Source organism: Notamacropus eugenii, chromosome 1 (genome assembly GCF_028372415.1).
Source record: "Notamacropus eugenii isolate mMacEug1 chromosome 1, mMacEug1.pri_v2, whole genome shotgun sequence".
NCBI classification, from domain to species: Eukaryota; Metazoa; Chordata; class Mammalia; order Diprotodontia; family Macropodidae; genus Notamacropus; species Notamacropus eugenii.
In genome coordinates this window covers 271,211,920-271,224,809 of record NC_092872.1, presented here as the reverse complement: position 1 = coordinate 271,224,809, position 12,890 = coordinate 271,211,920, and the positions used below count along the sequence as shown (strand labels likewise).

Below are 12,890 nucleotides of genomic sequence, written 5' to 3'. Positions count from 1 at the left end.
CATTCTCAAAGAGGACCATGATATCAGAGAGGTGATGCCATGGTTTGCAAGTGAACTGGATTTAAGTGAGGAAGGGCTGTGCAAGGTCACCAGCCTTACTCTGTCCTCCAGAGGCCAGATATCAATCAAGATGACTGGAGATGGGTACCTTGGCCTTTATAAAGCTAAGCTGTTTAACAGGTCTTGGTTTGACTGAGGCCAGTGTTTGAGCTGAGTCTTAAAGGAAGCCAGAGCTTCTGAGAGTTGGAGGTTGGTGAGCATTCCAGATATGGTGGGCTGCCAGCTCAACACCACCATGACTAGAGGTGGATCTTCAGGTTTGGGGAACAGCCAGTGGGCCAGGATGGCTGGACTGACTTCTGTAATGTGTGTGGAAATAGAGGGAGGGACAGGGTTGTGAAGAACATTAAATGCCAAACAAACAGAAATGTTTCTATTTGTTCTTAAAGGCAATGGGGAGCCATTGGAGTTTATTGATCGGAGAAGTGACATAGAGCTGTACTTAGCAGTGCAGAGGATAGACTGTGGAGTGGGAAGAGACTTGAAGCGGGCCATCCAGGTAGATCTAAGTCTGTTTTTGCAGCAGTCCAGGTGAGAGGTGATGAGGGCCTGCAGTTAGGGTGTGTAAATGGAGAGACTGGGACATGTTCCTTAGAGAAAGAAATGATAAGATTTAGAAGTTAATTGGATATGTGGGGGGGCAGGGGTATAGGAGATCACCATGAGGTTCTTATTAACCTGGTAACTGGAAGGATGGCGGTGTTACCCTGGGTTTAAAGAAAATGGGCATGTCTTTTGGACATGGTGAGTTTGAGATGCCTAAACTGTATACAGTTTAAATGTCCACTAGGCAGTTGGTGATAATGAACTGGAGCTTGGGAGAGAGTAGGGTTGGATTAATAGATCTGGGAATCATCAGAAAGATAATTGAACCTATGGGAGTTGATGAGATCCCCAAGTGAGATAGTGTAGAAAGAAAAAAGAAAGAAAAAAGACCAGCATCTTAGGGTACAAAGCATACAGAAAGATCTAGCCAAGGAATCTGAGGAGTTGATCTGACAGGTAGGATGAAAAGTGAGTTGTAAAAACCCAGAGATGAGAGGGTGGCTGGGAGGAGGAGGAGGAGGAGGAGGTGGTCACCATTATCCAATGCTCTGGAAGGCCCAAAAGGATGAGGATTGAAAAATGGGGCAGGGTGGGGGGATAGACAGAGAGACACACGGTGAGCAAGTTTAACTGGAGTCAGGGACCCAACAACTCTGATGTGTGTGCCAGAGGGAGAGTACAGGATGCCTCAGAAGGTGCCAAGGATCATGTGACAGATCCATCACCCCATAGGCTGGCATGTCCATGCCTGGCCACTTTTATTTACCACTGTTTCTCTACATTTCTCAAAGTGTTTTGCTCAAAGCCTGGCATTCTTAGACCCCCTCCCCCCTGTAGTCTCTGATTCCTAGTATTTGTATTTTGTCTTTTAGATTCATGTGCCTTTTTTCCTCATCCTTCCCCTATAAACCCCTTGGAGGCAGGGCCCATGTTTTATATTTCTTGTATCCCTAGCTCTAGCCCTGAGGCCTGCACGCAGTAGTTGATGAACAAATAAATGTTTATTATTGCCAGGGGTGTAGGGGTATTAATAAGCAAGAAGATAATCTTTTTAATTTGCTTGAAAAGGGGCACATTTCCTGAAGGGTTGTTTCTAGTGTGGGGACTCTTGTGGATGGCCTTGACCCAAATAGTGATTTTAAGTGAATTCAAAATTGTGTGTCTGGAAGAATAATTGTGGGTGTGTCATTGGAAAAAAAGAAAATTAACCCTCAAATATTTCTCCTTTGCCACAGGAATTAAGTGATCTGCAGCGTGACCCTCCTGCCCACTGCTCAGCAGGCCCTGTAGGAGATGACTGTAAGCTTTGCTCTGTTGCTTGGTTTTTGTTTCTCTTAGTATTGAAGGTCTGAACCCTTGCTGATGACTTAAACAATCCTTTGTCTCTTTCAGTGTTCCACTGGCAAGCCACTATTATGGGACCTGTAAGTATATGATTCCTCTAGATAAACCTTAACCCTTAGAGCCAAGCTGCTTTCTTATCCCTTCCTAGAATCTGTTCTCATAGACTGGTTTCTCCCACATCTGCCCTGTTTGATTTTCCTCCAGTTCTCCCCACCAGATTAATCTTAGGGGGATTACTGGATTTCTCAGCAAGTAATCTGATAAAATTACTGTGATATCTTTGATTCTCCAAATTACTGGTCATGAAGCATTATCGTTACAAATTGCCACGCACAGAGCTAGAAAGGAACATAGACAACAGTAGAAAGAGCCATGGCCTTGGGAGTCATAAGACCCATCTGGATTCTGGTCCTAGCTCTTGTGTGATCTTAAGCAACTCACTTCTCTGTTTGTCTCAGTTTCCTTGTTTGTCAAATGAGGGTGTTATGCCAGATGCTGTCTGACAATCTTGGCTTCTCTATGTCATCTAGTCACATCCCATCATTAATTAGAGCAGTGAAGTTTTGGTTTCCAGAGTCCTCTAGCTAATTAGTGGAAGGAAAAGCCCAGAGCCTTTGGGCCTTTACCTCTAGCCAGTGTCCTTTCTACTGTGCCACACAGTCTCTCCTAAAACGCCAACTTAGAGTGAACTTTTTCTGTTTTTTAAGAAGGGGAGTAATAGGATGTATTTTCTAAACAAATAGTCTTTTAGTAATGAACAGATCATTTCTATTTGCTATTTGTTGCCTTTTTAGAACAGTCAGAGTACTGGAATTTAGAGGTCCATCAGTAGGTGCTGCATGAACAGTAACAATTCATAACTCACTTTAGGGGTGTCACATGCATCTCCAGGTGTCAATTAGTCCTCTTGCCCCTTCCTAATGGACAGCACCTGGAACATTGGTCACTTACCTGAGGAGATCAGAGAGATGTCACTTCAGCTTAACTTTGTGGACCCCTTTAATTGATCTAATTACTCTTGATAAACTAGAACAAAGATATATGTCTTGGCAGATATACCCCAATTTAAACAGCATAACTGATAGCCTTGTTGATTATAAAAGCACTAATTCAGACTTAGTAGCCTAATAAAGGCCTCTAAATGGAAGAATTGTGTGGCTTACAGTGCACTTTGCTACTAAATCTTTTTAGCTTGTTCTTTTTTTTACTACATTGCAAACATTGTTAAAGCACATTAAAGAGTTAGTGCTAAGGCCCACTCTGTACAATTGCTACGAAAACTGATGATGGGTGAATCCTCAACTATTAAGAACATGGGAAGGGTTTGCCCTTTCACTCTTTGACAAGGAGGCCATACCAAGAGAGTAGCCATCATCTGGGTTTGGAAAGAGACTCCTTTTATTGGTAAATTGTAGTTTTGTTTTAACTCGCCAGCCCAAGTTCCGAAGCTGTAGTCTTGTAGCTTTGTTTTGTTACAAAGCCGAAGTTGGATGTTTACATTACACGACAGAATCCATTTCACTTCAGCCTTTTCTTGTAGGAAGAGTTCTAGTTGTAGGATCCAGAGACACTTGGGTTCAAGTTTCACCTTGGCTTCTACCTATTTTTCCAGCAGCAGGTGTCCTTTGTGGCTCTGAACCATCATTGCACATCTTTAAAATGGGGGAATCCTATTAATCCCTTGTACCACATCCCATTTTGGGGATAGGTGGGGATTCTTCTGTCCTATTCCATTCTTAACCCACCAGTTCATTACTACTGCAGAACATTTGTTTTTTCCCCTTACGGCACATTTCTGTGGGTATCACACAAATCTGTTCTCACTGACAGATTTGTTTGTGGGTCATATGATAGATTTTTATGTATGTTTGGAAAATCTTCCTTTACACCAAGAAAAAGAAAATGCTTTTTAAGGTAAATGATTTGGAATGTAGAGTGGGACAAAACCCTTTTTATAAATTGAAAGTCTATGGGGGAGATACCCAACATTTTGTGGTTCCTGTGAAGGAGAGGTGATCCCAAGGTGATGTGCATGTCTTCTTCTTTCAGCCGGACAGCGCATATCAAGGTGGAGTCTTCTTTCTCACTGTACATTTCCCAACAGACTATCCTTTTAAGCCACCAAAGGTAAATGTGTATTTTAAATGTATGACCCTTCCTGATATCCTGTGTTGGGAATTTTAAATCTTGTCCATTTTGTCTACAGTAGTATGAGAGTCAACATATTCAAGATTTAGTGCTTGGGTTCATTGGAAGCTATAGATGAGTCTGATTTATTGATTTCAGCTGTCATAAAGTGTATTTGTCAAGCTTTGTGAGTGTGTTATGATAGTGGAAAGAACTCTGAAATCAGAGTTGGGAAAAAATTCTGACTCTGAGATGACTACTATCTATGTGACCTTGGACAAGTCATTTACATTCTAAGCCTCAGTTTCTTCATTTGTAAAATAGGCTTACTGATTCTTGGACTGTTTACCTCATAGCATTGTTGCAAGTAGAAACATGAGCCATACTCTCTTATTTGATATTTGCATCAAAGGAGTGTTTGCTGCAACTGTTGGAGGTTCTTTGGGTCAGTTATCTGATTTTTAGAAGTTTTAAGTCAATAACGATGTGTTTTTGCATAATACATACATAAATTTAGGACCAGGGATTTCCCTGTTCTTGCTTTTTCATGAATTTTGTCTTTTGACAATCACCAAATCATTAATTTACATTTAAAGGCAGGGAAATCCTTTTAGATATCACTGAGAAGGCTTAACCTCAGAACTGTGGAAGATAGGAGATTATATGGACACTTATGGAGTGGAGGGGAGAGTTTTCACACTGCAAGTTTCCTAACTACACTGAGGAAATCATGGTTCCTGACTCTCTCTCACCTCCTCCTCCCCTCAAAAGCCCCAAGCCCCAAGGCTCTGGTCATTAACCTTCTTAGAGTTATTATTTATCAGTTTAAGGCATGGGAAAGGGAAGTGGAAGAAGACATAAAGGGAGAAGATAGAAAGAGGGAGGTGAGTTGGGTGTTAACAGCTTGTACTGAGTTACACTTAGTCTGATCAGTACCTTGATTGCTTACCCCTTCATCATTTTTCTAGTAAGATCACTCATCTAAGAGAAAGTTCATCCTTAAGTGAATTGGTTGTACATTGGTGTTCCTCTTTCACTCTTCGTATTTTTTTAATCACTAGGTTTTTTTTTCCCCTTCCTTCTTTAGATTGCTTTCACAACAAAAATCTATCACCCAAACATAAATAGCAATGGAAGTATTTGTCTTGACATCCTGAGGTCACAGTGGTCACCAGCTCTGACTGTATCAAAAGGTAATCTCATTTAGAAATTAATAATTTTGGAAAAAATAATGGGCTGGATATGAAAGTAAGATGAGAGTTACAAAATAGCTAATGAGTGAATCTGGGAACCAAAGCCTTAGTCTCTCTCTGGTGCACTCCTGATTCCTTTCAGAGTCCTAGGATGGAAGCCTCACCGATGACTTACTTCTCTTTAGCTCTGAGGACTCTGCCAGGAAGGTGGCTAGGATATTTTAAATAAGAGGCCAGGCCATTTTTTAGAGCAGGATACGGTGGGGTGAGGGGGGAAATTACTTTGAATACATACACCCTTGGGAAGAAGACTGGTTTTTGTGGTTTGGTGTTTTCTTCTTTAAAAAAAGATGATGTGAAGAAGTTGCCATGAGTCAGCCAGTCCTCAGATAAGATTTTAGTGTGAAGTACTGCTGTTTTTAAGGTGAGCAGCAAGCTCCAGGCCGATCGCTAAAAAGAATGTTCAGATGGGACCAAATGAAAAAAAATTGTAAATGATGAATCTCTATGTCAGGACAATAGAGGATTTTTAAAAATGTCTTTTCACATTTAGGGGTGATGTAGGCAAAATGAATATTTTAGTTCAAACTTCTGGTGTTAATTTTAAAACAACAGCAGTGGCAGTCATTGATTTCAGTGTATAACTGATGCTGTAAATGCACCTAGACAGTAAGAGATCATTTGTTCCTTTCTCAGTTTATTGGATACGTAGGCAGAAGCCACCAAAACAATGAATTGACCAATGTTTCCCAGTTTAGAAAACCTTAAAACCAGGCCCCACTCTGACGTTATTTACCTGATCAGTAATCTTTCTCTTCCCCCCGCCACCAGTACACTGTGGACAGGGAGTACCTTTTCATAGGTTACTTGGCATTTATAAATGCTCTTTTCATTAGCCACTTACTTTTGTTATGTATGTCAGAATTGTAGAATTATACTCTATGTTCTCTCTAGGAGTGGAGTGTTGTTTCTGACTCTTCTGGTGTTGTAGCCTTATGAGTTTGAGCATAATGGACAGGCTCCCTTTGCCTTCTATAGCTCAGGCTGGCCAGACTGATAATAGAGAGCATTCTCTTGGGGTTGAAAAAACCAGCCCAGAAAATTGTTCCCCTTGTAGCATTCATGTAAAGAACCCGGAATCCTTTATGTTAGTGTTATTTTCAAGTTGTTGCCTGACAATAACATTTCTGTAAAAACAATGAAATTTGACTGCTTAGGCATGCACAGCCATGACTGTTTCACATGCTAGCTAGTCCTATATTTTCCTTAGTACATAATGGCAAATTTTCTCATCTAAAATGTTCAAGTGTTGTTGATGCCTTATTTTAAAAACAACAACCACCTTATGATACGAATACTTTTTACCTTATTTATCAAAGATTGATTGACGTTAACACCCCATTTCCTGGATTGGTGGTGAGATGCATCTCATTTTACATAAATAGCCAAGTGCGAACACTTACACAAGAGATGGCAGCCTGCCAAGAGACTGTCTTCTGACACTGCTGGCTTTATTTCAAGAATATTGAGCATCATTGGCCTCTGGAAACCTTGTCCTTTGGATTTCAGAATGATCATGTTTTTTCTGCCATTCTCATTTGCTTTTTGAGGTGCCCTTCAGGCAAAGGAAGGCTTTTTCTGCCATGGGAGACAGGTAGAGAAAAGGAAGCGCCATTTTCCCCCCTCTTTTGTTTTTTTTAACAAATATTTCATTGTGTTTGTTTAAATATTTTATTTTTTCTGAATCCTAAAACTCTTGTTCTGTCCCTTTTCACATAAATATGATGGAAGTAGAGCATCCCTGAGGCCTAAACGTGTATATGAGGGGATCATTCTTGTGACAGCCCAGAGGAATTATTTAGTTAGTTTGTTTACTATAAATGGCTCAAATCCTGAGAAATGGGAGGGAGAGCTGTCATTGGCTTCCAGCACATCGAGTTTTACTACCCTCTTTTCTTTCCTGACTGATCCCACCCTGGCATGTGTCACCTGCTTTGGACTTGGGGGTTACAGAAAGAGGAAGTAAGGGAAGGGAAGATAAGTGGGGAGAGATATTTCACAGTTGTTTTCATTTACTTAGAAATGAAAGAGTGTGACTGGAAATGGCACCTTCCCTTCTGCTCCCTTAAAAATAGACTCCTAATTAATAAACAAATAAATAAAGTAAATGAATAGAAGTAGAGCCCTTCGTGATAGTATCTGAGCACTATAACAAGTGAAGCCAATAGTGGTGTCATTCACATGGTGGAAATCTTGGCAGGATGTTTGGTATTGACACTGAATTTCCCCGACTGCCTATTATACCACCATGGGAGACAATGAAGGATTACTTGGTGCTCTTCTCCTTTGTATTTAACCAGAGTGAGACTGGGTGAGCCAAATGATGGACAGACTGCCCACCCAGGTTTGGACTGATAACTCCCAATTAGATTGGCTTGGACGCAGGCTTTTGGTATTCAAATGATAGCAGAAAATATATACATCTCTACAAACTTACTAGAATTCAGGATTCAAGTCAGCAAATAATTTAGTAAGCACTTCCTAGATACAAGCAGCAGTTTGACAGTGAATTGTCTGCTGGGTTATAGCATTAGTGAGATGTAGGCCCCAATCCCACCGCCAACGCTAATATGTATGTGATCCTGGCTTTTCTCTGGCTCCAGCAAGCCCCTGCGGCTTACGTAGAAAGGAGTCATGATGTGTGTTAGCAGAGGGAGTTCTCCATGTGAGGAAATCATAGGTCCTCTGGGTACTGGGTGCTGTGTGTCAGCCTATGAGCTAGCACCAAAATGTGTCCCAAAATGTTAGGGATACAGAGGTGAAATATGACATAGCCCCTGCCCTCAAAGAAGCCAGTAGAAACTATCATTTGAAGAATTTTTTTTCTGTTTTAATTTTTTGGGGGTATTATAGGCAATATTCAGGATACCGTGCTCTTGTACAGAGTACTTTGAAGATGGTGTGTCTAATTCCTAAACAAATTGAATTCTCAATGCAATTTAAAGCTGTGGTGGCTGGAATCATTTAGAGAGGCAAGGTTGCGTATCATTTAGAGAACTGGATGAAAAAAATCAGGAAGAAATCCCACCTGTGCCACATACTAGCTGTGGGACCCAGGACAAGCCACATGGCCTGAACCTGAGGTCTTCTGTAAAAGGAGAATGATCCTGTCTACCTTCCAGAGTTAGGGTGATGATCCACTGGGAGAATGAGGTAAATGTCACCTCTCATCTGGCCAGTCATCTGGTTCTCATCTAGTTGGCTGGAGTTCTGGTAGAGCTGCTCAGGGGACAAGTGGCTGTGCCATTCAGTAATCTCCATTGTTGTCATCCTCATCAACACCAAGCTTTATTATGTATTATGTATGGAACATTTTAAAATCTAAATGAGCACTTGTGCAGTCAGCGTGTAGATGAGACATCAGGTAGCTGCCTTAAAGTCCCTATCATAGAAACATCTGTATTTGTCTAGCACTTTGCAGCGTATGAATAAATGTTCAGTACAAAATCTGTATGACTGATTTGAAACAAGCAGCTAATGGCGTGTTCTCTTTTCTTTCTAGTTTTGTTGTCCATATGTTCACTACTTTGTGACCCAAATCCAGATGACCCGTTAGTACCAGATATTGCACAGATCTATAAATCAGACAAGGAAAAGTAAGTGTTTGTGGCCATTCAGTCTGGATTGGGTACGTTTTTGTTCTGTGTGCCAAAGAAAAGAAAGATTTTATAGATAGATGTGTTTAACTGAAGTAAATTATACTCAGGAAAGCAACTCTTTACACATGGCTTGAATGTGCTTCTTCTTCATCGTCCTTTCTTTGTTTTACTGGGTATTTTTGCCTTCTTTTCTGTATCTGTTGTTTGGTCTCCTCCCCCCCCCCCCCCCCAATATATCTTTATTTATGTTGTTGATATTTCCTAACTATATGTAAAAGTCTTAGCTTTCGTTTCTTAAAGTTTTGAGTTCTAAACTCTCTCCCTCTCTTTTGCCCCTTCTTGGGAAGGCAAGCCATTTGCTATCAATTATATATGTGGAGTCAGGCAAAATGAGAGGCCCTGTGGTATAGAGGAGAAAGACCTAAGGTTTGCTTCCAGAAGACCTGGGTTCTGGTCCCGGTTCTGCCACTGGGATCTAAGGCTAGTTTCCTTGACCTGTAAAAGGAAGGGGTTGGAATAGATGCCAGAGTCCTTTTCAGCTCTTAATTCTATGGTCCCCCCTTTTGTACCCTTCCCTTTACTATTTGTAAAATACACTTTTATTGCTGCCTCCTGTTTCTTACATCATTATAGTTATCCCCAGGATCCTCTTCCCTTTCCCTCCCAAGAGCCATCCCATAGAACAAATAATGTTTCCTTCCATTTACTATTATACATTTTAATAAAGGTTCTAGTCGGCGAGCAGTTATCGAGTGTCCTCTGCCCCTGGGGTGTTACATGTTGAAAAGTTTTCAGTGCCTTGGATTATTTAGAGCATATATTCATATTCACTTCCTAGAAAGAAAAATTGAATTCACCTGAATTCAGATCTTTAAACAAACAAGTAAACCCCTCAGAAATTAGCCTTCTGTTTCGAAGTGGGTTCATCTTGGTATTTTCTTTTCAGGGGTTGCAAGAAGCCTGCTCTAGGTGCTGGTGCCCCTAGCACTGCTCATGGGCAGGTTTCAGACAGTCCCTGACCTAAAACAGACAGGCTTTCATGTGCCTGATCTAATAAACTGATTTCTCTCTGGAAGGTGAATTCTTTATTTTGTCTTAATTGGTACTGTAACATCCCGATTTCCAGTAAGTTAGTGGAGAAGTCCATCTAGCTTTGGGAACAAGTCGAGTTTCAGATTTTGTAGCTCCATGGGTTGAATGATGCACTCCCTGCCATTTGGCCTTGGACAGATTGATGCTGGATTCCAGTGAAGGACATTTACGTATAAAGCCTTTGAAAGGATACAACATATGTTCACATATATTCACTGTGACTCTTTTGTATACCCGCAGATACAACAGACACGCGAGAGAATGGACTCAGAAATATGCAATGTAAATTGGAAGATTTTTTTCCTATATCCCAGAGTACTGTAAATTCTAGGTTTTTTCAATATTAGAAGTAAATCAAGCACCGTTTACTGTTCCAGTGTACCCTGAGACCCTTTGATTTTTACCCATTTTAAATGTGTTTCTGGAGCAAGACAAAACAAACTTCCAAAAATAACCTAAAGACTGTGATGAGAGTATTTATCCTTTTGTATGCTTTGCAAAAGACATTTATTATGGTTTTTAAGATACATGGACATCTGCATCTTCAGCCTACAAGACCCACAGTGCAGTTGTAAAGCAACCAAATTATTTTTTGCTGATACTAGATGTTTTTACATGAGATACTGTATGTGTTTGTCTAAGATGTCGTCAGTTTTATAAATCTGTATTCAGATTTCATTCTTTGTTAGCTCACTATATAATTTGTATTTTTTTACTGTATAGACTAAATATATTTTATTTACCATGTAAGTCAACTCATTAGACGTTCTCTTCCTGTGCACAGTATTGACAAAATACAACTGCTAGTAATGAAACAAATGAACGCTTTGCCTCCTTCTCTTGCTTAGGATATTCCGTAGACTGATTGCAGATTCTTCAAACTTAACGTGATCTTTTACACTGTAATTCTCAGTATGCTGATTATGGAGAAACACTTGTTTTGATTTTGTTGCATACTTGACTTAATTTTATTGCAATGTGAACTAATTGCACTGCTAAGTAGGAAGATATGTAACTTTTTATTTGTTGCTATTCACATTTGATTTTTTTCGTACGTACGGGCAATATAATATTCTCACGGACCTTTTACAGATCTTACTGTAGCTTTTTCCATATAAATAAAATGCTTTTTCTATTACTTGTCATGCCTGTTTTTACAACAAGTCTCATTACTAGGTCTATGAGAAAGGATCTGAATATTGTATATAGTTTTGCATGCAAATTGTTGATGAGGAGTACTCCAAATTTTGAAAATAAGGTCTGCCTTATTCAGAGTTCATGTATTTAATTTTCATTTGTTATTATTACATTTCCTGTATAAATCTTGTCTGACATTAAATTAGCATCCCATTACAGGAAATCATTGTACTAACAAATAATTCCTGTAACTCTCTTGCTGTAGAGCAGAATTCAGAATATTGTGGGTCTGTCATGGATCCTGGTGTTGAGGCGGTTTGTTTGTTTATCAGAGAACCAGAAGGAATCTCTTGTAGAAAATGATTTCACTGTTATGGCAGGCCTGTGGGATGGACCCTGAGTATAGCACTTGTAGACATGAGGCCTAGTTTAATCAATTAGTCAAACTTAATATATGTCTACAGGTGCATGTTTTAAAAATAAGTTTGTTCAATAGACTGAACTTTCATTTTATCCTCAATATTTAACATAGAATTACTAATATAGTATTTTAGAAAAGGATTCTCAATTTTGAATTAAACTGATTTTTTACTAGAGAAGTTTTAAGAAGACACTAAAATCATGCATGTTTGAGTCTATTTTTGTGAGTAGCTTGCTTCAAAGCCCCCAATTGACTTGTGTCAAACTTTCATTATTGCATAATGAAAACTTTGAAGACAATAAATTTTCTAATCATTTGACTTTAAAAGCTCGTAACGACTTACATTTGTCTAGTGAGTGACAGTTTTGAAAGCACTGCATCCATAATCTCATTTGGTCCTCATGACAAAGCCCATGAGGGGAAGCAGGCCAAGTGGTAGTGAGTGCTCCCCTTGGCCAGATGAGGAAACAGAGGTTCAGAGAGGACTGCTAGCTTGCACACGGTCACACAGTAAGGAAGTGATAGAGCCAGAATTTGAACCCAGGTCTTCTGATTCTCGGGCCAGTGCTATTTCCCCTACACCAAGGTGCTATTATGATTATTGTTGGTGTTGTTTTCTTTTTCACCGCCTGATGTCTTTAACACAGTCATTTTTCCTGTAGTGTTGCAGTGGTTCTATAAATGTACACCTATTTGGGATGGGTTTATGACAATAATTTAAATCAGTTGGCTATCTTCTGGATAGAAAGTTACAGCACAAATAAGCTTATGAAAAAAATAGAGATGTCATGTGTTTTATAAATGTATGTAAAATATTTAAATGAATTGTGAAATGGAAACTTAAAATGTGATTGTTTAAAAAAAAACCACCTCATCCTTTGAGTATTCATGGTAGAGTCATCTGAAAGATACTTTATGTTCTGGGCTACTTTCTCACTGAATTTAAAATGGGGTTGAGGTAGCTAGAAAGAAACTCTTGGCCTCACTGGGGTTGGATAATTAATCTGCTTTGGTAGTAAAGGACTTTGTTGGCTGGAATATCCTTAGAGCTTTTGTTTTGTGACATTCATTTATGGAAATATCTTTTTTTTCTTGCATTAAAGTTTCTGAAACTTGACAAAATAGTGTTTTCCTTTGCTTTACTCAATTAAATTCTCTTCCTTTGCTTTACTAGTTCTGGGTTATACAGAAAAAAGTCACCAACCTATCTGTCAAATGGAGACAGGTGAAAAGGTCTTCACAACCTAGCAGTGGTATAATGTTGGGTCACATAAACAGTCTTCCAAAGAGCAGCTTTCTAGGTGCAAAGGA

General features: G+C 39.6%; 1 protein-coding gene across 1 annotated transcript in view; it reads left to right on the top strand.

The window, feature by feature from the left end:
- The window catches only part of UBE2D1 (ubiquitin conjugating enzyme E2 D1), a 36,503-nt gene extending 23,802 nt beyond the window's left edge, over window positions 1-12,701 (top strand). Inside the window, exons 2-7 of the mRNA XM_072628914.1 lie at window positions 1,842-1,905; window positions 1,999-2,030; window positions 4,000-4,077; window positions 5,165-5,270; window positions 8,833-8,926; window positions 10,262-12,701. Of these exons, the coding sequence (XP_072485015.1) occupies window positions 1,842-1,905; window positions 1,999-2,030; window positions 4,000-4,077; window positions 5,165-5,270; window positions 8,833-8,926; window positions 10,262-10,307 (420 nt within the window). The 3' untranslated portion in view covers window positions 10,308-12,701. The remainder of the gene's footprint in view (window positions 1-1,841; window positions 1,906-1,998; window positions 2,031-3,999; window positions 4,078-5,164; window positions 5,271-8,832; window positions 8,927-10,261) is intronic.
- The last annotated feature ends 189 nt before the right edge of the window (window positions 12,702-12,890 follow it).